Source organism: Ctenopharyngodon idella, chromosome 9 (genome assembly GCF_019924925.1).
Source record: "Ctenopharyngodon idella isolate HZGC_01 chromosome 9, HZGC01, whole genome shotgun sequence".
Lineage (NCBI taxonomy): Eukaryota > Metazoa > Chordata > Actinopteri > Cypriniformes > Xenocyprididae > Ctenopharyngodon > Ctenopharyngodon idella.
In genome coordinates this window covers 18404713-18432518 of record NC_067228.1, presented here as the reverse complement: position 1 = coordinate 18432518, position 27806 = coordinate 18404713, and the positions used below count along the sequence as shown (strand labels likewise).

Here is a 27806-nt window from a genome sequence, read left to right as displayed (position 1 = left end):
TTCAGTTAGTACTACACTAAATGACATTACTGCTTTTAAGTACTGACTAATAAATGACTAGCCACTGACACTTTATATTTTTTTAGAAAATTATTTACTTTATTTTCCATTTCAAACTTCATATTTCATCACACACTGTGTCTAATATATTTAAAGAGCACAATGAGATGTCAAGCTTTAATTGGTGCACTGTATTAAGTTGATACTCTGAAATCTCAATTTCATTTTTTTTTTTTTTTTTTTTTTTTTTACTGATGAGCTTTCCTTCACATGTCAGTTAAATTTAAAAGTTTTCAAAATTGAAAAAAAAAAACAGAGCTTCATTTAGTTCACATTTACTTTTCAAAAACAGAGAGCGCCCTCTGCTGGATATTCAACAAAATACTATTTAACACTGTCAGGTAGATACATGTTCGATTAGTAATGTCTGTCAAGTCTTTCACAGTCTCCTCTTGCAAATCACTATAAATCACAGCAAGAAATAGCCTACTCTTTTTCATTTATGCAGTCTGATACAGATCCTATGTGAGCGACGACGTACTGAACATGAAGATACTGATATATTAGTTGAACTTTTACTTCCCGCTGAGCTTTAGGACGTCTCTCACCATAGCACCAATCCCATCAAAAATCAAGTGCAACTTTGTTTCACACATGAATGCAGGTGTGGTCACCACCTTATTCTTCTGGTCCACATGCGCTTCGTAAGAATGGAAGGTTAAGGTTAATTCAGAAAAACAAAGCTTTCATAACATTAATGATAAGTAAATTAAATAATAAAAATAATTAAAATGTTTTACTTTAGTCTAATAATTATGACTTTATCTTGGCATGTCATGATTATGACTTTTCATCTCATGATTATGAAAAAATCATTGGTGACATTGGTGTCATGATTGACTTTTTACATCATAATTTACTTTTTATCTCAATTACAGTATGTCATAATTTTGAAAATAGAGAAGAAGAGAATACTCTGTACAGGTAGGATATGGTAACTTCTTTAACAGTATGTTTGGCTCCCAGTGCAGTGATGGCTTGTGTAGTACCAGCATATGGCCACTTCCCACCTTCCTCCTCCTCGTGACCCACCGTCACATCCACACCAGGGAGAACTCTCGCCGCCAGCACTGGAGATATACAGCACAACCTGGTGACCAGAAGACAAGAAGTCAGTGCTTTATAAAAAAAAAAAACATGCCTATAAAGTCTGATTTGATTGACAAATATCATATTTTCATGTCAGAGCACTTCATAACTCTTAGTCCCTGTCCCAAATAGAACCCTAAGCCCTTGCAGTCTTCCTCCGAGACCACACTTTCGTGACGTAACGCCGCTTTGACTGTCAGGTAGAAGTCTGCTGCAGAGCTTTGTCAGTGCGGGCTCTGCAAAAGTGAGCAACAAGCGCACATATCGGCTGAAATGGGGGCACTCGAAAACACCCTCCTGAAAACTAAAATGAAAAATGGGACACCCTACGACGGTCTTGTGGACTGAACAGACACGTGCATGCAGGGGCCACTGTAAGACCACAAGTGCACAAAAAGCGTGCCATTTGGGACAGGGCCTTACTTAGAGCACTTGAAGTGCTTGAAGTTTCTGGCTTAAAATGCATTCCTTATTTTGTTAAACTTAATAACCTCGCCAGCCACTGTAATCTGGTTCTGTTTTTTGTTTTGTTTTTTAACTTATAAGTATTAAATAAAAAATTTGAACAATTTAAACACAAACTTTAGGCCTTTTTATGATCCAGACCTCAGAAATAGAAATTTTACTTAAATTACTTTAAATGACTGCAATAGCTACATTACAAGCTATTTCTATATAACAATAAATTTAATACATAAAAGCACAAAAAGACCCAAAATCAGTGGTCTATCCACCTTATTATTAACGTAAGAGCGGAGGCAGCTATACGTAAATTGAAAGTTTCTGACCTTTGGTGTCATCCGCTTCCAGTTATTTTTAGCTGTACAAAACAGCTTGTTAGGTTGTTATGCATTTTCGTAATTATAAACACACTGGTTTGTAGCACAAACACTTTTACCATTTACAGGACTTTGTTATTCTTCTAGTTATTTATCTATAGTGACTAATGAATCAGAAGTCTTGCACATTCAGAGAAAATAGCTTACTTTTGTGTTGTAAAATAAGGTGAATATAAATAGTAATTTATAACGACTTACCCAATTGGCTTTCCTGCTTTATGGAAGTCCTTTAAAACCCGCTCCACGTCCTTATTCACCTTACAGTCCTTCCCATCAATAGCAAATGTTGAACTGATGATGGTAAAGATGCAGAAGATAATACAGAGAAATGAGGACTACAACAGAAATGTATCTAAATGCAAAAAATGTTTATCAAAAAGTTTAGTATTGGTTTTATCTTTGTTTTCTTTAAAAGACAAGTCCAGTTTATCACAAGTCACAACACTCACAGGTTTTTAGCTGCACCGAAACCACCAGGGAAGATGACCGCATCATGATTACTGGCACTCAGTTTTGCCAGGTCAGTGATGTTGCCTCTTGCAATGCGCGCTGATTCTGACAAGACATTCCTATATAAAAAGCAAGTTTATGACTTTTCATAACACATACTCCTAAAGTAACAAAAACACAAAAATGTAGTTTTGCTAAGGTATATAATGGACTGTTTTGACAGTATAATCAAAGAGGACACTTTACCTTGACTCAGTCTCCGCTGGCTGACCTTTGCCGTGGTCTATCACATGCATCTGAGACACATCGGGAGCAAACATCTGAACCTCTGCACCTCCCCGACTTAGATGCACAAGGATTCTACATACACATAAACGAGTATTCACACAAAAGAAAAGAGTTCAAGCAATAGCTCTGATGCATAAAGACACACGTTTGGGTTTCACTGAGAGAAAAAAAAAAAATCTGAAATAGGACATTAATTGTGACATTTTACAGTAGTAGAGAAATCCTAAAGCAGGAGTGTCCAATCCTACTCCTGGAAGACCACTGTCCTGCAAAACCCCAATTAAACAACAGAATTAGCTAATTAAGGTCTTACAAGACATACTAGAAACTTTCAGGTGTGTTGAGGCAAGTTGGAGCTAAACTCTGCAGGACAGTGGCCCTCCAGGACCGAGTTTGGACATCGCTGTCCTAAAGTCAAACTCTGTATGAAACCCATGCAACAAAGAGACCCTCGATGCAATTGTCCTGTTGGTTGTCTGTCCCTTATCGAGCTAGATATTTTGTGAACCCACTTAATAACTCTAGAAAGAAAAATAGTATAGAGATATAAAAAATGATTAAGTTACTCACGCTGATGCCTCATGAATTTCAGTACCATCATAAACACCACATCCAGACAACACCTAATGAATAAAAGTTAGAACTCAGAACTCTTGTGGACACACTGTCTGTAGTAGATCTGTCTCATAATAGTGTATTTTCCATACTGTCTCAGTAATTGTACAATTATGTGCTACAATACATAAAATACGTTACAAGATATATTCATATGTATATTATCATTTTACTATCATAAACACGACATCCAGACAACAACACTCTTGTCGGCATGTGTTTTGGCAGGAGCTAGAAAGCAGTAAACAAAAACAAATTAAAAGGCTTCCGGAATACTTAAAACTGATGGGTCATGTGACACTGGTGGCTGGCTCTACTTTCACTGTGGATTTGAGTCGTTGGCTTTTCCTGCATACATAACAAACGCAACTGGCGCCATCTTGCGTCTCATTTATCGAGTAGTAAAGGTTAAATGAGAACTTCAGTAACGTTATTAATATTCCTGTGCTATTGCTGCAGTGTTCGTCCTCTGCTCCCGTCGAGATTTATTTTGACATAATGACCGTCTGACAGTGACTGTAAATTTTCTCGCAACTTAACGTTACATGATGTTCTATAAAAATGCACCAGAACTGAGAAGGAACTACTTTCAGTGCACAGTTAAACTCCCGCTGAAATGCAGAAAATGTTCATTAAATCTATTAATTTCACACAATACATAAAAGGCTGCTCTAAAATGGGACACTAAAACGTGTAAGTAATTTGACACAGAGCGCCAATAACAGTCACGTGCAACACCAGTTTGGGTCTGCATAACTACTACTTACAACAGCGACTTTTGCGCCACTGCAGTTTGAAGATGCATGAAACTGAGCAGCAGCCGCATATCTGAAGTGCGCAGTACGGAACAGCGAGCGCAGAGCAAACATGGTGCGGAGTGATGAGAAGGACATGGAGGAGTGCGCTGAAGAACCACTGCCTTCTTCGGAGTCACTGACGGATGGAGAAACATAGAAACATACCGCCACCTACAGTTTACTGTGCCAATCCACATGGGCGATCTAAATCTCAATCAATCAACCTGAATTCACCCTATAAATATATATATATATATATATATATATATATATATATATATATATATATATATAGGGTGAATTCAGGTTGATTGGGACACTTTTTGCCATTGAGATGACTGGGAAAAAGTGTCCCAATCAACTTGAATTCACCCTATATACACACACATATGTATACATACGTTTAATATACATATACATTCATACACACACACACACACACACGTGTGTGTGTGTGTGTGTGTTTTAATTAACTTTAAAGACTACATAACCTTTCACCATTTTTTATTTTTATTTTAAAGTTATAAAGTGCATTCTTAGATATAAATTTCACATGACAAAATATTACAAATACCAAAAGTGCAATCTAAATCTTTTGCCAAAACAGTTTCTTTAAAGGTATCATCAATTTGAGATTAAAGAACATCATCATAACACCTTCAGTAAAAGTTTGAAGTTATCATTACTAGATTTATGTGGTTCTTATTAATGTTAATATTGAATTAGAGGTCATAAAATTAACAATTAGGAAACTGGATGCACACATAACATACAATAGAAAATATATTTCTTATGAGTGTAAAACAAGACAGGTCCTAAATGACAAACTCCAATGACACCCTATTGCAATTCTGAACAAAACATCTGGGATTGGTGCAGCAAAAATACCAACAAAGACTTAATTATACAGAATGCACAAACTTGGACAGGACTTTGCCAGCACTCTTCAGGCGCTCCAGTCGCTCTTTCAGTTCTCTCCTTTTACGTGCAACATCAGAATCTTCTTGAAGCAGCATTCCTGGATTGTTCCTTCCAATCATGGCAAGCATTGCATTCTGAAGCTGAGAGATGTACTGGTCCAGTATGTGGTACTGGACTATCAGTGGCACTTGATTAGCCAGATGATCAGAGGTAATCTACAAATACATACAAAGTACACTGAAATTCATTCTAAACCATAGCAAGAAAAATCAATATTTATTTCAAGACTTTGCTGCAAATAATTTAACCTCTCCTTGCATGTGACAGGAGAAGGTGATGTGTTTTTGATGTTAAAATCTTTCAGCTATCCCAAGATAGAAGACCGAGACAACTACAAGAAAACCAACCATACGTTTTTGGAAAACAATTTTTCCAATTGCTAAGTGGCAACAGTGCCAAAAAGATTACACACAGACATTAAAGAACAAAGATTCTTAAATTTTTTAGGTATGTGAACACATGCATAAACGTTTCAAATGATTACCATAAAATAGGCAGTGAGATGCTGTGCCATCTCACGTACCTCTGCACTGATGAACGGCCTTTGCCCAAGAACTTTTAGGTTTTGTTTTACAGTGTCAAGTTTGTTGCTGTAGAGATGGTCTTGGGAGTAGACAATCCTCTCCATCTTAAACTGAGAATGTATTTTCTCCTCAGCTTTCTGAAACTGCTCATCAAGAAAATCTTCAATTGGATCTTTGGTGGCCCTTAATAGGTGTGAGAAGGCCTTGAAATGAGAGCTAACAATGCGGTTCACACATGAGTGAACAATGTCTGTAAATAAAGGACACAAGAAAACAGAGAAGTCAATCAAAGGAGGTACAGTAAGACACATCATAGTATATATGCACACCTGACACTTGTCTCTGATTTTATGCATTTTAATTTATTTTTATCATGTTTCTCAAAGATCAGAATAAGGACACTGCAAACCATCTGCCATTCACCTGTGACGTCTTTGAGCAGCTTTAAAGCAGGTTCCTCCAGCTCCTCAATGTGTTTCTTGACAATGTTTTCGAAAGTTCTGTAGTTCACAAATGCAGGAAGCTCCCTTCCTCTACGAGTTCCAACATACTCTTCTACCTCATCTCTGAGGGTTTCCTCCGCTACAGAGAAAAGATGAAGGAAATCATGGAGTACACACCCCTGTAGCACAGAGGGTTACACTAAAGCAGCATGCATATTGCATGCCCACACAGATGTTTTGATGCTGCACAGAAGTGGCTTAAATGCATTTATGAGGGAACTCAAAAAACAGTATCACACGCTTGTTGATTCACAATAATAGTGGAGAGAAAACAAGACACACTGACTGTCCTTTAAAGGCTACAATGGCTTGATAGTGTAAAGACACTTTAGGAGACTTCACTGGGTGAACTGCTTTCCTGTAATAAAATTCTAGAGCAGAGCTCCATTCAAGAATCCAATCTTCCCTCTCATTTGTGTCACGGTCAAATATTTACTGATTTATTAAAAATTGAAATGTCCAGCACTAACCCACTATAAAATACCTGTAGAGTGCCAGATTTAGAGCAATATAAACTGCACAAAGCCACATTACTGTCACTGATCATTTAAAAATTTGGAGTGTCTATTTACACTAAGTGCAAATAGCGGCCCTTGTTGGCAAACGCTATTTACACTAGCTCCGCCCACCAATGTCTGGTTGGGCCACTCAATTTTTAAAAATGACATGCAGATTTCAGTGTCTTCAGCGGTGCAGCAATAGCTCGTAAGGCTCATAAGACCTGGCTTTTAACGCAATCGATGCGGGTTCAAATCGCCATTTTGCCGAGCTTGCATTTATTTTCAATAAAAATGAAAATGTTCTAAAAGTGGAAATAAACTGCGAACGAGTGTTTAATTATAAGTGTTCTTATCTGAGTAAGGTTAGGGGAAGGTGTGGGGAGGTGTCCCAATATGGCAGCATCTATTTAATAATTTTAATAATTATAATCATTTACACTATGATATTATTGCATCCTGTTAATGTAGAAAAAAATACTGAGGTGCAAATAGTATCAGCAAATATAAAGTATAGATAGCATCTAATTACTATTTACACTTATTGCAAAGAACTGATAGTTTTACATGGTGTAAATAGAATCAATCGCTATTTTACCCTAGTGTAAATACAGGGTTTCTACAGGTTTCATCAAATCTAATTTAATGCTTTTTAATGCATTTTCAATGCCAATTTTTAAATATCTAATGCCATATATGTATGTCCCTAAATGTCGATAGATGACGACATACGGCAATTAGAATATTCATCATGTCGTTGTATTCGCATTCTGCCAAGTGTCAGCCCAACATTTGTTTGCTTCTCTGCTGCTACCCTTTTGCTCACATTATATATTTTAATACAGCCAAATTCCCAATAAAATTGTTTCATCTATATATTTTTCTGTTTTTCTTGTCAGACAATATGAAATGGTGACTGCGTAAATCGGTCATTCACTTGTACGAGTAAAACAGTTGCTTGTCCGGAAAAAAACAAAATAGGATTTTTTTTGTGTGTAAATATAAATTTGTTCTGAAGCAATATCCTTTCAGAATATTGCAGCTTTGACATAATTATGTAAATCTGCATATTTGTGATAGATAACAACTGCATTAAATAATGTTATGGGATTGTGTTAAATATTTTTTGAAAATACAAATAAGAAATGTTGGGGGGGAAATGATACTTTTAAAAATGAAAATAAACCACCAGTAGGTGGCAGCAAGTAACGGTCTTAATGAGTGAGTCATTGATTCATTCATTCAAACGATTCATTCCAATGGCTGATTCAATCAAGAATGAGGCAATTGTTAATGAATGGGTCATTTAATCTTTGACTCAACCGATTTGTTCAAAATGCTGAATCATTCAGTAAAGAAAACAAGGTTGAGTGTTGCGCTTTGGTTCTGCTGTGATCTTTGTTTGAAACTATTTTTGGTGCTAAAATAGAACAAAAACCGTCAATGTTCCTTCTAAAATGTAAGTGACTTAATATTAACTACTTATTAATTGAACTGTTGTATGAAATCAGTGTCACATTTTTAATCATGATGGTAGCATATTTAGGAAAACAGCATTCTTGGTCGTGTTATTTTGCTTACCAGTATCAAGTTATAAAAACTCCACATTTTTAATATTTACCGCAGTATGTTTAACCGAGTTTCTTTTTGTGTGCGCTTCGCTCATGTTTCCATTTCTCCTCGAGATGGTGCGCGAGCCTCAACAGCGCAACCTTGTTACCATCAGTACATTATACAGACTATTATTATCCACTACTGATCGCCACTTACACTAAATGTAGTAAAATCAGTCATTCTGACATTTTGGTGATTCCCAAGTTGTTGTTTTTTTTGGGTATTGACGTTTTAATCAGGTCCTTGCCCAGCCGGGAAAGTAAAATTCTCTTTCACTTGCCCCTTCAAAAAAAAATACACTTATCCCGGACTAATGTCCAAGCGTTTATGTCGAGCCCTGACATGTTACACCAGCACTAAAATCCTGATTTATAATCGAGACGTTGTCTGACAAAAATCACCATACACATAAGATAAAGACATTTGCTGTGATTCTGGCTATGTGTACACGTAAAATGATCACTCAGGTTAGAAGCAATAGTATCTATTTTATTTGTTCTCTGACAGAGCGCACATCCTCAACTGAATGCGCTGCTGAACCAGAGAGGTGCGCCTGCGGCAGGAAAGCGAGATCTCACGCTCGTGCGGCAGTACCGGTGGGTCTCGGAAGCTAGATCAGGTTAACAAGTCACTATATTCGTCACAACGCACTTTCTTAGAAAAAAAAAAAAAAAAAAAACGCAAAAGGGCCTGAAAAGGCGCTAAGTTGGCAACACTGATGCAGCCTTCCGTCTCCATGTCCCGGCCCGCCGCTGTCCAAACCGGTGTTACGGCAATTTTGCACCGGCCGGAAGCAATTACCAAACTGGTTCTGTGTGCGTATCATACCAATGTACATGTTTTGCGACAGCAATTCAAAGTTATTAATTATTTAGGCTTTATTCAAAATAAACTGGTAGTATTATTTTTCTTCAAAACTATCTAAAAAATTTTAATGCCTATAGAAATAAAATTTAATGCTTTTTAATGCCATTTAAGGCCTTAATTTTCATAAAATCCATTTAATGATTTTTAATGCTTTTTAATGCCCCGCGGATACCCTGAAATAGCATATCACTAAGAAAATGCTGCTATTGTCACTTGTGTAAAAATCGTCACAGTGTAAATAGAATATGTTGCTATTTGCACTTAGTGTAAATAGCATCTACCGCTATTTGCACTTAGTGTAAATAGCATCTATCACTAAGAAAATATGCTATTTGCACTTAGTGTAAATAGCATCTACCGCTATTTGCACTTAGTGTAAATAGCATCTAGCATCACTTAGTGCAAATAGCCACTGCCTTAAAAATGTATGCCGTTATAATATATTATATAAACAAAATATTTATAAACACACTCTTTATGGTTTTGGCATCCAGGACAGTTTTCCATCTATCAAATTCCTTCCTGATTTTGGTGAAGACCCTCATATCTGAGCTTCTTAGATCTTCTTCTGCCTTCTTTATTCCTTCAAGTGCATCAATGAACTGGCGAATTTTCTGCAAAGTGCAAGTCTCATCAGGTTATGAGATTAAAAAAAGGCCACATAAAAACATATGGGGTGCAACATGTACAATTAGATTTTTACCGTTATCAGAAAATTGTTTTTCTCGTGTTCATCAGTAGGAACTCCAGCTCCCAGTGCTCTAAGATCCTCAGTCGTCTTCTCTAATTTCATCTCAAGTTGTTTCTGCAACTGTGGCAGCGTTTTCTACAGGTAAAGAAATTACATGGAAATGGAGACATTAGAATGCCAAAGACAATCTAGAATTCTGTATTCTATTCCGATTTTAGTCTTCTATGCATTAAGACATTTACTCTGTTCTGTGTCAATGTCTGCTGTATGTTATGTAACTCTTTGTTAGGGCTGAATAATTAATCAAATTTTAGTTTTGATTTATTAGCTGAATACTATACTGCTAGACAGACTTACACGAAAAACTTATAGCATTATTTTTTTTTTCTATTTTATTTGTCCTATTATTTGTAATTTGCTTGTTTTTATTGTATTACTGGCTGTTTACTTGTCTTCAATAATTGTTTGATGATTTTTTTTTTAACTTACATTAGTTTAGTACTAGTCTAGTTTCTGCTGTGGTATCGGAATTGGTATAAAAAATTGTGACATTTCAGTGGTACCTAAAATTTGGATATCATAGCAACCTAATTTCCTTATATCGCTATTGTATCCATATCGCCCTATCCTAATCATGATAAATAATCATGATTACAATATTGATCAAAATAATCGTGATTATGATTTTTGCCATAATCGAGCAGCCTTTCTCTGCATACGCACAGTAATGTGTTCAACCAATTCTTTTGTGAGTCTTTCTGCAAGAAGGGGTATTGTAGCTTTTCCTTCCTCAAGAAGAGACCTGAAGGGAAAGGATGAATTCCAATAATGACAAGAAAGTTGAGGAAAGCAGCATAACTACAGCATTTTGTGAGTTATGTTATGTGAAATATGTATATAAATAAACAGTAGTGGTGTTGTTGTTGTAAAACAACAGCAACAACACATACAGAAAAATATTACTAAAATATAACATAACAAGAATGTCATGAACATTATATATATATATTTAATTATATTTCACAAACATCTTGCCTGCATATATATCACACCATTGTTCTTCTTCCACAGACATGAAATGGCTCAAGCTTCAATTCTGAGAGAGCAGACTTGCCTGAAATGAGCATGTTCATCAAAAAAATGTCTTTCTTTTTCCAGCGCTTTGACCAGATCAAGCTTCTCATTGATGTCTTGCTGGCCTCGGCACTTTACGATCATGTAGCCCTTCTTCAGTTGTATCACTTGATTATTGACTGTTCTGACCACCGTCTCCTCCATGCCTTTGTCCACCAAGTCTGGTTTAGTCAGAATACCTGCAGATATGAATTTTGTCTATACTCTTATCAGCGTTTTATTTTATTGTTTCACCAATCAAGAAAACGGGAACAATGTATGTGACAATACCTACCCAGGGTCCTTTGTCCAGTTGAATCGACTTTGGATGCCATCTGCAGTGCCTCAGTGGTGGCGATGTCAATGTTTGCAGGCACCACAACCAAGCTGATGGTTTCTTGTCTTTTAATGAACTTTTCAATTACATCTTTTATCTGTTACAGAAAAACAACGTTAGTAATGTTAAAGGGATAGACTTTATTCCTGAATAAAACAATATCATTTTTTTGGGTTTGTACTGTGACACATGTAATGGCACAGTCCAACCTGTAATATTATTTGAAATTCCTATTACTGTAATAACCACCTGCATTTATGTTTAAAGGTCTGAGAAACTGTGTGTAAAGGAGCTGCTATGCAAAATATTGTAATGCAATAACATTTATATACAAATTGTGTCTTACTTGTTTCTCAATGTCTTTTGGCTGGTTGCCAGTGGCAACTCTAGCAATGCCTGGCAGATCAATGAGAGTGAGGTCAGGGACATCACTGGACTGGATCTCCAGAGTGATCATCTCATGACTGATCCCTTCTCCCTTTCCAGCCAATACTGTCTGAGCTACAAAACAATACCATGTCACAATCATCCCACAGATGAAACAGTTAATTCAACTATTCTAAAGACTCACAGGGAATTAAAGTTCTCAATAAACTGTATATTAATACACTTAAATGTGTAATAATACAGACCATTTAAGACAGCATTCTCGATTTCAGCTGGGTCCTTCAGTTGCTTTATTTGATCCTTATATGACAGCAATCCATGCCAGTTGTTGTCCTTTGTAATTTTCTTCAGTTTCAGTACCAGAGGACAGCGTGTCACAATACCTGTGTACGATCATATGGTCAGCTTCTTATTTGTATAAACTTCCATACAGTAAATATATTCACAAAAACAGACACACAAAGAAAGACAGAAAGACTTATAATGTATTGTGCTGTATTACCTGTTCCCCTAGGCAGCGCCACTCCAGACAGGGCTTCCAACACAGGAAGCCCTATTTTGTTTATAGAGTAAATATGGATAAAGCACGTTGTTAGGGTGTCGTCGTCGTCATGCGAATAAAGCCTAGGCCTATTTGAATTTGAATAACCTTGACCATACAGACCTATGTGTTTTAGAACTGTTTTCAAACAAAATTCAACGTGAAAGTCAACAAAAATAAACTTTAAACAGTTTCCTTAAAACTTGCCATAACTTTAAAACTTTTCAATATCAACGTTACTGAACTACTAAAGAGAAAACAAAAAAGCAGGTATACGCACTGGATTCAGTGCTGTGAGAGACGCGTCACGCGCTGACACGAAGATCGTAAACGCCTAAATTTCTGTTTTATTAAATGTAAAACTTCACAACGTGGAGTGAATATTTTCCGTTTGGTGGTGCATTCAACAAACACACAACTCTCGACAAAAGTGTCTCCAATTTCGCTGTATTCGCTCGGACTGAAGTTTCTCTCACCAAGAAGCGGGAAAAGGGATGTCAAAAAAACCCGGGCTGGAATATTTACAGAACTCTTTGAGCTCTGTCGCTCCGATCCTCCGATACAATCCGTTCCAGGCTGAATATGTTCATGTGTTATTGGGTTATTGGGTTATTGATCTTTTTATTAAAAGGAATTAAATAATTAAATGATTAAAAGGGATTTAAGCAAATAAAGAAAAAGAAATAAGAACGGTAAAAGTTTCAGGTCTACTGTAGTTATGAAATAGGCCTAAACAATTTAAAAATAATATTTTTTTAATATGCACACATTCACTCTTATTCGTATGTCTACTATGTAAAAAACACAAAACGTTTCTCGTCTTGTCACATTCACTTATGATTTACATGAATCATTTAAATAATAGCGCAATTCAAAACAGTGAAATATCATAAAAATGTTGAGTAGTTTGCATCAATTGATATTACTGTGGGTCGCGCTGAACATCTCTATCGTAAAACAGTTGTCAAATATTAAATATTTAGCTTCTTATATCTTACGACGCACTGTTTGCGATTGAATTTGCAATTAAAGCAGTTTGGCCATTTTGTCCCCCTCAGTGTCTATGGCCCTGATAATAGAGCTGCACATTATCTACTTATTATCCATTATTCACACCGATTGTACAGACTAATCGTTAAAAAAAATGAATAAATAAAAAACTTCAAAACTACAGAATTCAACAGCAAGTTCTTGACCCATTTCACCTGTACATACTAATCATAGACCTTAGCCGGTTAGACACCATGTTGAATTTAAAGCGGATAAAAAAGACTGTGAGAGATAGACTTAAAAGTAGAAAATAAAGACAACAAAAAAAAAAAATTGTAGATATCAAGCTGCATATGCAATGAACATTTGATATGCTAATCTTTAGTAGCTCCTCTGAAGGCATCTTGAGAAAAACAGCTCTATATTTAATGAAGCACATAAAGGACCTGAACCAGAAGTAATACAACCTGTTTGTGTGTGTGTGTGTGTGTGTGTGTTTAAGTTTTTTTCTTTTTCAACCTGTTTTACAGAATACAGAATAAAGTTTATTGTGCATATTGGCCAAACAGCCAAACAGCTCCTGAGACACCCTTTCCGGCAGGGATTTTCAAGTATAATCATAATAGGACAAAAATGCAAAACTTTTTTTTTTTTTCCTTCAATTTGTTAAAGGGTTAGTTCACCCAAAAATGAAAACGTCCAGAAAAGTAGTAAAGACATTGTTAAAATAGTCAACCTGACTACACTGGTTTAATGGAAGTGCTGCACTGCGTTAACTGCACAGGAGACTGACAGGGGAGAGAAGAAATCCCAGCAAGCAATAGCCGTCATTTCACCGTCTCGGTTAACTATAGACCCGATATAGTCCGGCTATGTGTAACCCACTTTTAGCCAAAATAATCTTTAATTCGGTTGCATGTCGTTTTTGCCAAAATAACTTGCGAGATGTATGATATTGCATCATGTAAGCAAAGTCAACAGTGATTACAAGGTGTTTGGTATCATATCTTTGACATGTTCTATTGCGTAGGCTGTGCGTAGCCACGATTTAGCTCGTAGTCAGACCGGCTATTTGTAGCCCACATATAGTCAATCCTGATTTATTGTAGTTTTTGGACAGGAAGTGCATGAGATGGTTGATATTCTATCATGTTTGCAATGTCAATGATTTCTACAAGATGTAAGTGGCATTTCATGACATGGTCTATATGTAGTCACGATTTAGCTCTGAATTGGATAGGCTATGTGCAGTCTGCTTTTAGTCCACCCGGCAAAATCGAGGCAATCTATAGTCTAATTTTTATTGCTTGGCTATAGCCCTGATTCAGACCATGCAATGAGTGTAACCAAAATAGTGTTAAGTAATTTTCGGCCACAAAGCTTGTGGGATTCATGATATACCATCAAATGCAAGTATTTGAAACAGCATATTTTTGCTGTCACACAATCCTACACATTCTACGATATTATATATATATATATATAATATTGTAGGATGTGTAGGACTGTGTGACAGCAAATATATATATATATATATATATATATATATAAATATATATATATATTCAATTCTCAACCGCTAGATGGCAACTGTGGCTCTACTGAGACATGACCTCTGGCAACGCGAGACTTGAAAGTTAGCTCTCGATCACTGTTGCCAGATCTCGCGATAAACATTTCCGCCATTTTACAACTGTTGGAGACGGAGAGCAAGCAACAGCAAATGTTAAAAGCAGATTCTTTCCTGCTTTTGGTCTTGTAAGTATCTGTGTTTTTCATTTTGACATGCGTTCATTATTTATGTACTTCATGTGTTATGATGTGTAGGAACCGTGACATTTTAACGGGACTCAGAGTAAGCCAATTTGTGGTTAGATTAACATACTACATGCACATGTACAGTATGTTTACTTGTGCCCTAAAACTCTCTAATTATCTAAATACAAGGGGGTAAACATGAAACCTGTGCACCCTATTATTATTTGTTACGGAAGCTTACTTTTAAGCTTTTAATCTTTTTGTTACTTTTAATCTTTTGATCATTATGATATGAAAATATGAGTTTTTGATTTGGCAAGGCAAGTTTATTTTGTATAGCACATTTCAACAACAATTTTCAAGGTAATTCAAAGTGCTCTACATAAAACATGGAATTTATGGAACCGAAAATTAATCAGGTTGTTTTATAAACCAAAAAACATTGTTAACCTTTTTTTATTTAACTTTTTTTGTCAATTTTTTATATTTTTATTATTTTAAGTTGTAAAATGTTCCATTTTTTTTTTTAAATGTTTATTTGTATTGTATTTGTAAAATTTAATTTTCATTATTTTTTATCATCTTGAGTTCTTTTTCTAAATAAAACCTTTATATTTAATTTGTTTGGATGGATTGTCATTTATGAGAACCCATTATATTTAAGTGAAAAGAATCCTTTAGCCATTATTTTGTTGTCTATTACATGTATAGATGTAGTCATTCATTAGCTGTATATTTGATGACTAGTCTACTCTTGGGTTATGGTTAGACATCTGTTAGATTTTCACTGACAGCCCAAATTTTGCCTCGTTTTAGCCTAGACGGCCGGGCTATGTTTTGACGGCTATTAGACGTCTATTAGACATAAAATTGCTTGCTAGGATTGTTGAATAAAGTCGTTGTTTGTTTTGTTTTGCGCACAAAAAGTATTCTTGTTGCTTCATAACATTAAGGTTGAACGACTATAGTCACAAGGACTATTTTAATATATTTGAATTATGGTAATTACGTTGCTTTCTATGGGGGATAAAAAAAACTATTGAATTTCATCAAAAATATCTTAATATGTGTTCCAAAGATGAAAGAAGGTCTTGCGGGTTTGTTTCGACACAAAGATGAGTACTTAATGACAGAAATTACATTTTTGGGTGAACTAACCCTATAAAAAGTTGGCCTATACCGCAAATCTATATTTCCAGAACCAGTGCGTTCTCAGATATAAATGTCTCACATGAAAACACACCACAAATATCAAAGGAAAGTTGTCATATAAAAGGGACAAAGGTGTCTTTAATTTATAATCATCAGAACAGCATCACGAGTACAGTAAATTATGACAAATGATTCACGTTATTCATGTGATACCAGATTCATGTGAAAATTCTGATATTTTAGTTAAAATTACATGGTCAAACAATTTTCATATATATATTTTCATATAGACAATTTTTATATATATATATATATTCACAAACATTATTAATCATTCACAATAAGACCAGAAACATGCAATAAGAAAATTATTACGAAAATTATTTAAATGAATTCATGCTGATTTTAAGCACACACCAACACGGGGAGAATGTGCAAACTCCACACAGAAAAGCCCCCTTGCTCAGCCAGGACTCGAACTAGGAAGCTTCTTGCTCTGAGGTGACAGTACTACTCATAATTATGCAGAATGCACAAACTTGGACAGGACTTTGCCAGCACTCTTCAGGCGCTCCAGGCGCTCTTTCAGTTCTTTCCTTTTATGTGCAATACCGAAATCTTCTCGGAGGAGCATTCCTGGATTGTTCCCTCCAATCATGGCAAGCATTGCATTCTGAAGCTGAGAGATGTACTGGTCCAGCAAGTGGTACTGGACTATCAGTGGCACTTGATTAGCCAGACGGTTACAGGTAATCTACAAATAAATACAAAGTTAACATTCAAATGAAAAAACTCAAACACAAAATATAACTTGCACAAATCAATCAATATTTGTCACAAGACTGCGCCACAAACAATGTCCTTGATTATGTAAAAGATTAACTAAATTTCTTTATTCTTTATAAGATGATATGTTTATTTTTTCCTTCTATCCCACATTAAAGGGTTAGTTCACACAAAAACAAAATTTCTGTGATTAAGTACTCACCCTCATGTCGTTCCAAACCCGCAAGACCTTCGTTCATCTTCGGAACACAAATATAATTTTTCTTCTTCCCTGTCAGTCTCATAGTTAACGCAGTGCAGAGCTTCCGTGTTCTATTTCAGAACGCTGACTCTGTATTGGCTCCTGCGTCAGCAACACACACGTGTCGTGGTGCTCACGTGAACAGTGTCGGCCAATACTGAGCCAGTGTTCGGACATGAACATGGAAGCTCAGCACTGCGTTCACTGTCAACTGCGTAGCAGACTGACAGGGAAGAGGAAAAATTGTGGAATAAAGTCGTTATTTTTGTTTTGTTTTTGAGCACAAAAAGTATTCTCATCGCTTCATAACGTTAAGGTTGAACCACTGTCGTCACGTTGACTATTTTAACAATGTCTTTACTGCTTTTCTGGACCTTGAATGTGGTAATTTTGTTGCTTTCTATGGGAGAAAAAAAACCTCTCGGATTTCATCAAAAATATCTTAAAGCTGCTGTCCGTAAGATTTGCCTCTTAGTCGCCATCTCTGCTTGAAACGTGCAATTGCAGTTATATGCGGAATTATTATCTTTACGTGCATTGTGCATCGGCACAGCTCGTCAGCACGGATGAATCTAATGTTTGCTGTCAGTCACCATACCGGTGTGGATACTGTACTTCAAGACTACAATCTGTGATTCCGAAGTATGACCAAAGTAGGAATTTTCACCGGAAAATGTCATCTGAACAAGTAAGTAACATGTCTGCCACTTTTGTTTCTGACCAACTGAGGGGAAAAAGCATTAGGCCTACAATAAATCGCGCTGCCGATGGTGTTTAAATCTAATGATCGCTTAGCTCATATCGCATCAAACCGTGCAAATTATTATTATTGTTATACTTTGTTCTCAAATTGTTAATGTTAACAACATGGATTACAATCCGCCATCAAAATGATTAGTTTAATTATTGCAGCTGCTGTGAGAAAAGGCTATAAATGATCCACTACCAGTAGCATCCTAAATGCATAGTCTAGCTGGGAATCCTTCCTTCTGCTTACAGACGTGAAGTAATGATGCAAAGACGAACGGCTGCATGCTTGAATTTCCCACGGAAATCCACCAGTATCAATTTATTATAAAACATTATTACAAGCTTACCGTTGTGAATCGAGCTAAGGTAAGGAGATAGTTTTGAACACTGGCTGGTTATGTACTTGCTCAATTTTGCTCAAACTTGCTTGATTTTGGATCATTTTTAACCCAAAAAAGTAACGGACAGCAGCTTTAATTTGTGTTCCGAAGATGAACGAAGGTCTTGCAGATTTGGAACGACATGAGGGTGAGTAATTAATGACAGAAATTACATTTTTGGGTGAACTAACCTTTTAATGTGAAGGATCAGTTAAATGTAAGCACTGCAAGTTGTGGTAGTATGCTGTTTAGAAGGAAATTGACTGCAGAGGAATGAGTGGTTGGAGTATTTAGAATTTAGAAACAATCATTATTTTTTGCAGTTAGGTGCCGCTAGTGGTACAGAGACTACACACTAAAGAACAAATATTACTTATAAGGTATACAAACCGTTAAATAGGAGGTGAGATGGTATGCCATCTCACGTACATCTGCACTGGCAACTAATAGTGAATAAGTTTTTGAGGATTTTTGTTTTACATCGTTTAGCTTATCGCTGTAGAGATGGTCTTGGGAGTAGACAATCCTCTCCATTTTAAACTGAGAATGTATTTTCTCCTCAGCTTTCTGAAACTGCTCATCAAGAAAATCTTCAATTGGATTTTTAGCAGCCCTCAACAGGTGAGAGAAGGCATTAAAATGAGAATTAACAATACGGTCCACACAGGCGTGAACAATGTCTGTAAATAAAAGAGATGAGAAAGAGGAGGTAAAAAAAAAAAACTTATCATGTATCTGTAATTGCCACTAATTTTATGCATTTGTATAATTCTCAATCATTTTGAAAGAAACTTGTTTTTTGTACAGAAGTAACAGATCACATGTATATTCAAATTTAGGGGTAAAATTAAAATTGAGGTCACTGTAATCCATCAAACATTATGGTGCCATTCACCTTTGACATCTTTGAGCAGCTCTAAAGCAGGTTCCTCCAGCTCCTCGATGTGTTTCTTGACAATGTTCTCAAAAGTTCTGTAGTTCACAAATCCAGGAAGCTCCTTTCCTCTACGAGTCTTAACATACTCTTGTACCTCTTCTCTGAGGTTTTCCTCCGCTTGAGAGAAAAGACAGAGAAAAAAAAAAAATAGAAAGAATACAACCATTGGCATATTGGATTCCCGTGCAAAATTAGTTCAAACATATTTGAGTATGTTTGCATATATACCAAAAAAAAAAGGGAAGGATAACATTTTTATCCAGATCATTATCACCCTTGCTTTTTACTTTGTCAGTGGAGCCATTACCTCAAGCAATACATCAGTTATCAGCTACTCTCTTTAACATATTTGGTACACTTTCGGGCGTCACGGATGGTGTTGGGTTTTGTTTCATGTTTTATTTTGATGTTCGTGCTTATGGTTTCATGGTTTATTTTCTAGTTCATGTTGCATTGCTTTGTTTGCTTTGTCTGCCATGTGCTCCCCTTGTCATGTGTTCTATGGTGTCACGTTCTGATTGGTTCATTGTCTTGATTGTTCACAGGTGTCCCTTGTTAGTTATTAGTCTCTGTGCATTTAAGCCCTCAAGTTTGCCTTGTTCTTTGTCTAGTATTGTCCCTGTAATCACTGTGGTGAGTTTTCTTGTTGATGATTTTGTACCAAGCCAAACCAAGTCTTTGTTTTTTCAAGTTTGTTTTATGTTTGATAATGTGGATTTAAATAGAACTGCACCTTGGGTTCTCCTGAAACTTGTCTCAGTGGACTTATTACATCCAGTTACAAAATTAATTGGAATGAATCAGCATTAACGCCCCTTTACCTGTTAGCGTTCCACTGTACCGCTCGTGGTACACATACCTTTCAAAAGAGACTTTAGGAATGCTAAAGTGTTAAAGGGATAGTTCACCCAAAAATGAAAATTCTGTCATTAAGTTAATCTTTGGAACACAAATTAAGATGTTTTTAATAAAACCTGATAAGCTCAATGATGCACAGTGTTGGGGGTAACGCATTACAAGTAATGCAAGTTATGTAATCAGATTACTTTTTTAAAGTAACTATAGTAAAGTAACGCATTAATTAAATTTACAAAATATCTGAGTTACTTTTTCAAATAAGCAACACAAGTTAAAAAAAACACCAAAATAACAACTGTATTCAACAGTTGTATTCAACAATATCTAGTGATGGGTGATTTCAAAACACTGCTTTATGAAGCTTCGAAGCTTTACGAATCTTTTGTTACGAATCAGTGGTTTGGAGCATTATCAAACTGCCAAAGTCACACCCCCCAGTGGTGAAGCACTGAAATTTCGAAACACTTATGATGTAACGAAGCCTCATTTACTGAAATCACATGACTTTGGCAGTTTGATACAAGCGCCAAACCACTGATTCGAAACAAAAGATTTGTAAAGATTCAAAGCTTCATGAAGCTTCATGAATTGCCCATCACTAGATAGTGTTGAATGAAGTTGTTATTTTGTTTTTTTGGCACAAAAAGTATTCATGTCACTTCATAACATTAAGGTTGAAAACATTAATTGTTTTAAATATGTCTTTAGAAGCTTTCTGGGCATCTGAAAGTGTTAATTATCTTGCTGGCAATGGAGACCTCACTGAGCCAATGGATTTTGTCAAAAATACCTTAATTTGTGTTCCGAAGATGAACAAAGGTCTTATGGGTGTGGAACGACATGAGCGTGAGTAAGAAATAATAGAATTTTCATTTTTGGGTGAACTAACCCTTTAATTATTTCAGTTTAGGTGTGAAAAGGTCTTTACATTTACCAAAAACAGAACAAGCAAAAGTAACACATTACTTTCCATAAAAAGCAACATTCCAGAAATAAATGTTTGCGTAAAATGCCCACAAGATTTGCAGTACATCACTGGATACAGGATCATTTGAGTTAATGCTAAGGCACAATTCTATTATAAACTCACTCTTAAAGGATTTGTCATCCAGGACGAGTTTCCATCTTCCAAATTCCCCCCTGATTTTGGTGAAGACCCTTATGTCCGATTTTTTCAGATCTTCTTCTGCCCTCTTCACTTCTTCAAGGGCATCATTGAACTGACGAATTTTCTGAAGAGCAAAAAATAAAATAAAAAAATGTAAAACTATAAATCCAGGTTAAACATTGCTGGGGTGAAACATATACAATTAATATGTCCAGCTTAGGGTGAAGTCAAATAATATCTTAGAAGTTTAGGACACTCTGTGTCATTCACCAGATGTGTCCAGTGTGTGTTTATTTATTTATTTACCATAATCAAAAAATTGCTCTTCTCGTGTTCATCAGTAGGAACTCCAGCTCCCAGTGCTCTAAGATCCCCAGTCGTCTTCTCTAATTTCATCACAAGTTGTTTCTGCAACTGTGGCAGCGTTTTCTAAAGGTAAAGAAATATGATGTAAATGGAGACAGAATCTAGAATTCTGTAACCAATTCTGACTTTAATTTACTTCAGTCTTCTGTTTTTTAAGGCATATACTCTGTACTGTCAATGTTTCTGCTGTATGTCATGAAACTTTGCATACGCACAGTAATGTGTTCAACCAATTCTTTTGTAAGTCTTTCTGCAAGAAGGGGTATTGTAGCTTTTCCTTCTTCAAGAAGAGACCTGAAGGGAAAGAATGAATTTCAATAGTAACAAAGAATTTGAGGACATCTGGAGAATTTTGCATAATTTTCCATGTGTAAATATTGTAAATATTAACAAGAAAAGGACCATTTTTAAAATGCCACACAAAAAAAATGTCCCTAATACCTGACAGACTGCACTATAATGTTTGTCAAGTGCCCTAATTAATTTCCCCTGATTATAGGCTAGTTTCAGACTGCATACAGAGAAGAGCTGAAAAAAATGTGCTATACTAAAATAAAATATTTAAAAAAAAAAAAACATGTTGGAGAGTACATATAAGATTATATCTCACAAACATCTTGCTCAAATGTTTTTCAGTCTACCGTTTTTCTTACATAGACATGAAATAGTTTGTGCTACACATTCTGAGAGAACTAAGCAAATTCTGATAACCAAATTAATTTCTCGCCTGAAATGAGCATGTTCATTAAAAAAATTTCTTTCTTTTTCCAGCGCTTTGACCAGATCAAGCTTCTCATTGATGTCTTGCTGGCCTCTGCACTTTACGATCATGTAGCCCTTCTTCAGTTGTATCACTTGATTATTGACTGTTCTGACCACCGTCTCCTCCATGCCTTTGTCCACCAAGTCCGGTTTAGTCAGAATACCTGCAAATAAGATGAAAGTTTGTATTATTTGTATTATTTCACAAGCAAGATAAACTATAAAACTATAAACTATACAGACATTACTTCACATATTCAGTGAGTAGCCTTTTTGAAATGTTACCCAGGGTCCTTTGTCCAGTTGAATCGACTTTGGATGCCATCTGCAGTGCCTCAGTGGTGGCGATGTCAATGTTTGCAGGCACCACAACCAAGCTGATGGTTTCTTGTCTTTTAATGTACTTTTCAATTAGATCTTTTATCTGTTACAGAAAAAACAAAATTACTGAATGCATACTACAAGGATCAGTGGGGCTAGAATATATACTGTTACGTACCCAAGCTTTGAAAGAATTATTTTTAAATTATTTTTAAACTAAAGAGGAAAGGCAAGTTTTTTTTATTTTTCATTTTTCAATAAAATAAATACATATGGCATAAATCTGAAAATTTCCACACACAGAAATGAAGGCCTGGTACTAGAGCACAAATGCAAATGCAAACATGCTCACTTACTCACACATATACACACACATGTGTGACTGCAACAGAGAGCACTTTTTGCATAGAATTTGGCAAACAAAATCAGCCACAAATGAAGGGCATATACAGATATGAAGGGGTGAGACCTAACACACACATGCACACACACACATGTGCTGGATATATATGGTCAAAACACTTGTAATTCCTACAGGCTTTTTCTAAACAGCAGATGGCAGAATTCTGCCTCTAACACCCTAGCCTAGATCAATATCCAGAAACAACTTGTATTTTTCAAAAAAAAAAAAAAAAAATATAAATATATATATATATATATATACAGGTGCTGGTCATATAATTAGAATATCATCAAAAAGTTCATTTTTTTAAAATGAAACTTTCATATATTCTAGATTCCCTACATGTAAAGTAAAACATTTCAAAAGTTTTTTTTTTTAATTGTGATGATTAGAGCGTACAGCTCATGAAAGTCCAAAATCCAGTATTTCAAAATATTAGAATATTTCCTAAGATCAATCAAAAAATGGATTTGCAAAACAGAAAAGTTCAAGTTCTTTAAAGTATGTTCTTTTGTGCACTCAATACTTGATCGGCAGGACATATTACAGCAAATGACTTGCTCCTAGCACAAATTACTGCATCAGTGAAGTGTGGCATGGAAGTGATCAGCCTGTGGCACTGCTGAGGCACTATTGAGCCTTCAGATCATCTGTATATTGTTGGATCGACTGTTTCTCATCTTTCTCTTGAAAATATCCCATAGATTCAGGTCAGGCATATTGGCTGGCCAATAAAGCACAGTAATATCATGGTCAGCAAACCACTTGGAAGTGGTTTTTGCACTGTGGGCAGGTGCTAAAGTCCTGCTGGAAAAGGAAATCAGCATCTCCATAAAGCTTGTCAGCAGATGGAAGCATAAAGTGCTCCAAAATCTCCTGGAAGATGGCTGCATTGACTTTGCACTTGATAAAACACAATGGACCAACACCAGCAGACGTCACGGCCCCCCCAAATCATTATTGACTTCAGAAACTTCACACTAGACTTCAAGCAGCTTGGATTCTGTGCCTCTCCAGTCTTCCTTCAGACTCTGGGACCATGATTTCAACATGAAATGCAAAATTTTCTTTTATCTGAAAAGAGGACTTTCGACCACTGTTCACTGTCCAGTTCTTTTTCTCCTTAGCCCAGGTAAGATGCTTCTGACATTGTTTCTGAAGTGGCTTGGTAGTCCTTTTCCTGAAGATGTCTGAGTGTGGTGACTCTTGATGCGCTGACTCCGGCTTCATTCTACTCATTGTGAAGCTCTCCCAAGTGTTTGAATCAGCTTTACTTGACAGTATTCTCAAGCTTGCGGTCATCCCTGTTGCTTGTGCACCTTTGCCTACCCAATTTCTTCCTTCCAGTCAACTTTGCATTTAATATGCTTTGATACATCACTCTGTAAACAGCCACCCCATTCAGTAATGACCTTCTGTGACTTACTCTCTTTGTGGAGGGTGTCAATGATTGTCTCCTGGACCATTGCCAAGTCAGCAGTCTTCCCCATTAGTGTGGTTTCAAAGAACAAAAGATACCCGGAATTTATACTGTAGGGATGGTCATTTAATGAAACTCAAATGTAAATATTCTAATATTTTGAGATACTGGATTTTGGACTTTCATTAGCTGTACGCTCTAATCAACAAATTAAAAAAAAAAAACTTTTGAAATGTTTTACTTTACATGTAGGGAATCTAGAATATATGAAAGTTTCATTTTTTAAAATAATTTACAATAAAAAAATGAACTTTTTTACAATATTCTAATTATATGACCAGCACCTGTATATATATATATAATATTTGACATGCAAGCTGTGTGGTTATAAAATAAAAAAGAAGTAAATAAAAATGTATCATATCATTTGTATGTTTTTTTATGTATGTCATTATATTTTAAAAAAAAAAAAAAAAAAATATATATATATATATATATATATATATATATATATATATATATATATATATTATGAGGGTTAATTTATGTGATAATTTGCTGTAGGTAAATATATATATATATATATATATATATATATATATGTATATATATATAGTAGTGTATGTGTGTGTGTGTGTGTGTGTACACACACATATACATGCAATTACCAATACATATCCAAAATGTTTGAGTGCTGTAAATATAGTGTCTTACTTGTTTCTCGATGTCTTTTGGCTGGTTGCCAGTGGCAACTCTAGCAATGCCTGGCAAATCAATGAGAGTGAGGTCAGGGACATCACTGGACTGGATCTCCAGAGTGATCATCTCATGACTGATCCCTTCTCCCGTTCCAGCCAATACTGTCTGAGCTACAAAACAATACCATGTCACAATCATCCCACAGATGACAAAATAGTTCACTGAACAAGTCTAAATACAAAGCAGTCAATTTCTTAAACTGTTTAATAAAACACTATAGTGTTGAATACATACCTTTTAAGACAGCATTCTCTATTTCCGCTGGGTCTTTTAGTTTCTTTGTTTGGTCCCTATATGACATCAATCCATGCCACTGATGCCAGTTGTTGTCTTTTGAAATTTTCTTCAGTTTCAATACCAGAGGACAGCGTGTCACAATACCTGTTGAATATACTATATGGTCAGCTTAAAGGTAGGGTAGGCAATTTCGGAGAGGCTAGCAATAGCAAGCTAGCTTTGAAAGCATGGGACCCCCCCCCTCCCTTCAGAGCGCTCTCCAAAGCCACAGCTCCTTCAAAACACATGTGCGCAGCAGAGTCTGCAAAGCGTCACGAGACAAGAGATGGCGTTAAATTACCTTATGTCTCAAAGCACATAACATTACAGTAATAATGAACATAACTTACAGAACTTTTACTTGTACCACCTGATTGCTGCAGATTAATTTCGGTGTTGATAGTGTTGACATAGAAACGCATAATCCGAGTCTGAGGATGTGAACAGCTCTGGGTAGAACGTCTATAATGCCTTCTCTAAATTACAGTTATGACATGGCGTGCACGCAGCACAAGCTCGTTGTTTTTTTGGATCAAGAGGAATTGTAAAAGGCGGCAGCTGTTTGTTTGTGGCTCTGTGTGTCTGTCTGACATGTGATGTCTGCATTAGCAGGGTGTGCAGAGGTATGGAAATACAAATGTTGACAGGCAGGTAGGACGTCGTATCAATGCATTCGGAGTACATTCAGATCAAATGCAATGATTGGAGTGACATTTTTTGGTCCTGAGATTTGTTTTAATATTTAGACCACTTCTATTATTGATTGCTATCAGGATGTGAAGAGAATTTCAACCAGTGTAACAAAGAGTGTTTATAAAAAAAAAAATGCCTGCCCTACCTTTAACAACACATTATTCAGACTAACAAATAAGGAAAGCGCAAACAGGTGTTTCCAATCTGCTGTGTAATACTGTATTATGCTCGTATTACCTGTTCCCCTAGGCAGCGCCACTCCAGACAGGGCTTCCAACACAGAACTCTTTCCTGAGCTCTGGTCACCTATGACAGCAATAGCTGGCAGGTTCAGGTCCTTTTCTACACCTAATGACCTGAGTGAGTCCACTAGGTCAATGCATGGGCGCACCTTCTCTTCATAGTGCTGGTTCAGACCACTACTCTTTCCCTTTGAAGAAGTGCTTGGAGACATGTCTGAACTCTGTCTGCAAAATTTGACAAAAAGAGCCAGTTCTCTATTATAGATCAGTTGTATTGAATAATTGGCAACAAATGATGACTTGGCCTATCAGTTTTGGAACTTCAAAGAAAGTTCAACAAAGTCGACAAAAATAAACACAGTCGTTAAAACTTGACCGTCTTATTAAAACCATGACATTATAATTGCTGCATATTATTACGACTATAGAAAAGTTTGAAAGAAACTGGTGCAAAGGATTCATCAACATCTTCACTGCGTGAGAGACGCGCTGAGACGTAGATTGTGTTTTGAACGCCTATTTCGGTTTTATTAATACGGTGCAGTAGCCTATAAAGTGATTATTTGCCGTTTTGTGCTGCATTCAGTTAAACTAGCCTACAAGAACGTTTCTAATCTCACCAATCGCTTAGGCTACTAATCGCTCTATCGCTCTCCGGAATTTAAAAAAAAAAAACAGGCTGATCGAGCACTTGTGACGTAAGGATTACTGTAACAGGACCTATTTTAAGGATTCATAAAAGATAAATCAGTCTGTCCATCTGAGAATTCGAAATGGAAATAAAGGTTAGGATCATGATTTATTACAGCACATCATGTGTAGCCTATCAGCACCGAATGTGTTTTCATGTTCATGGATCAACATCGTTGTTGATCCTGGAATAACATTCCAATCAATTAATCAGATTTGAGGGACAAGCTACGTTCATGTCACGTTTGCTTACAACCACGATAATCATTCGCCTATTATTAAATTTAGCTAAAGGACTCACGTATAGAAACAGTCTTAATGTTTTTCTTATTACATGAATGAAAAAATACACAGTTGCGCGTGAAGTCAGATTTAACATTCTCAAAATGTTAACATTTTCAAAAACATTTTTTTTTTTCAAGTTTTCCCATGAAAGACTAGAATAAAGTTTATTTGAGAAGGAAGCAGGTACTCACTCAGTTCACCAGCGACGCCTATGTGATGTGAGATGCGCTGAGAATCAGACCGAGTTAAACGCTTAAGTTTCGTTTTCATTTAATCTGAAACTGCACATCATAGAAGGGATTCTGGTGCGCACAACTCAATTTGTTTGTAAGAGGGTGGTTATTTTGCTTTCATTTCATGGTTTCGTGGGGCTGCTTCTTCACTTACCAATTTTTTCATATAAACATTTTGCAGAGCTCATGTCTAAGTTTCACTT

The 27806-nt window shown here is 36.0% G+C and overlaps 1 protein-coding gene across 6 annotated transcripts; it reads right to left on the bottom strand.

Annotated features, from left to right (window-relative positions):
- Nucleotides 1-71: 71 nt before the first annotated feature.
- LOC127519298 (interferon-induced GTP-binding protein Mx-like) lies at nucleotides 72-27806 on the bottom strand. 6 transcript variants are annotated; one of them, XM_051906916.1, is made up of 19 exons: nucleotides 27562-27803; nucleotides 26391-26620; nucleotides 25419-25565; nucleotides 25140-25294; nucleotides 22567-22705; nucleotides 22247-22445; nucleotides 21735-21813; nucleotides 21460-21582; nucleotides 21136-21277; nucleotides 19146-19304; nucleotides 5604-5893; nucleotides 5060-5274; nucleotides 4109-4274; nucleotides 3297-3349; nucleotides 2685-2798; nucleotides 2438-2557; nucleotides 2187-2279; nucleotides 994-1150; nucleotides 72-704 (listed from the first exon to the last, which is right to left on the bottom strand). In XM_051906916.1, the coding sequence occupies exons 2-19, from the start codon at nucleotides 26605-26607 to the stop codon at nucleotides 576-578; spliced, it is 2697 nt and encodes an 898-aa protein (XP_051762876.1). In that variant the 5' UTR covers nucleotides 26608-26620; nucleotides 27562-27803; the 3' UTR covers nucleotides 72-575. The 6 variants fall into 6 exon arrangements, with proteins under 6 accessions (XP_051762876.1, XP_051762873.1, XP_051762874.1 ...); XM_051906913.1 differs by lacking the exons at nucleotides 19146-19304; nucleotides 21136-21277; nucleotides 21460-21582; ... (2 more) ...; nucleotides 22567-22705; nucleotides 25140-25294 and adding exons at nucleotides 6067-6225; nucleotides 9597-9738; nucleotides 9828-9950; ... (2 more) ...; nucleotides 11224-11362; nucleotides 11612-11766 and having other exon boundaries at nucleotides 72-1150; nucleotides 27562-27806; XM_051906914.1 differs by lacking the exons at nucleotides 19146-19304; nucleotides 21136-21277; nucleotides 21460-21582; ... (3 more) ...; nucleotides 25140-25294; nucleotides 25419-25565 and adding exons at nucleotides 6067-6225; nucleotides 9597-9738; nucleotides 9828-9950; ... (3 more) ...; nucleotides 11612-11766; nucleotides 11898-12035 and having other exon boundaries at nucleotides 72-1150; nucleotides 27562-27806.

Coding starts and splice junctions, on each gene's coding strand:
- LOC127519298 (XM_051906916.1), bottom strand. CDS start 26,607: ATGTCTCCAAGCACTTCTTCAAAGGGAAAGAGTAGTGGTCTGAACCAG. Junction 21,814..22,246: donor AATGAACATGCTCATTTCAG/GCGAGAAATTAA, acceptor CTTTCCCTTCAG/GTCTCTTCTTGAAGAAGGAA. Junction 3,350..4,108: donor GTGGCGCAAAAGTCGCTGTT/GTAAGTAGTAGT, acceptor TTTATTCATTAG/GTGTTGTCTGGATGTGGTGT.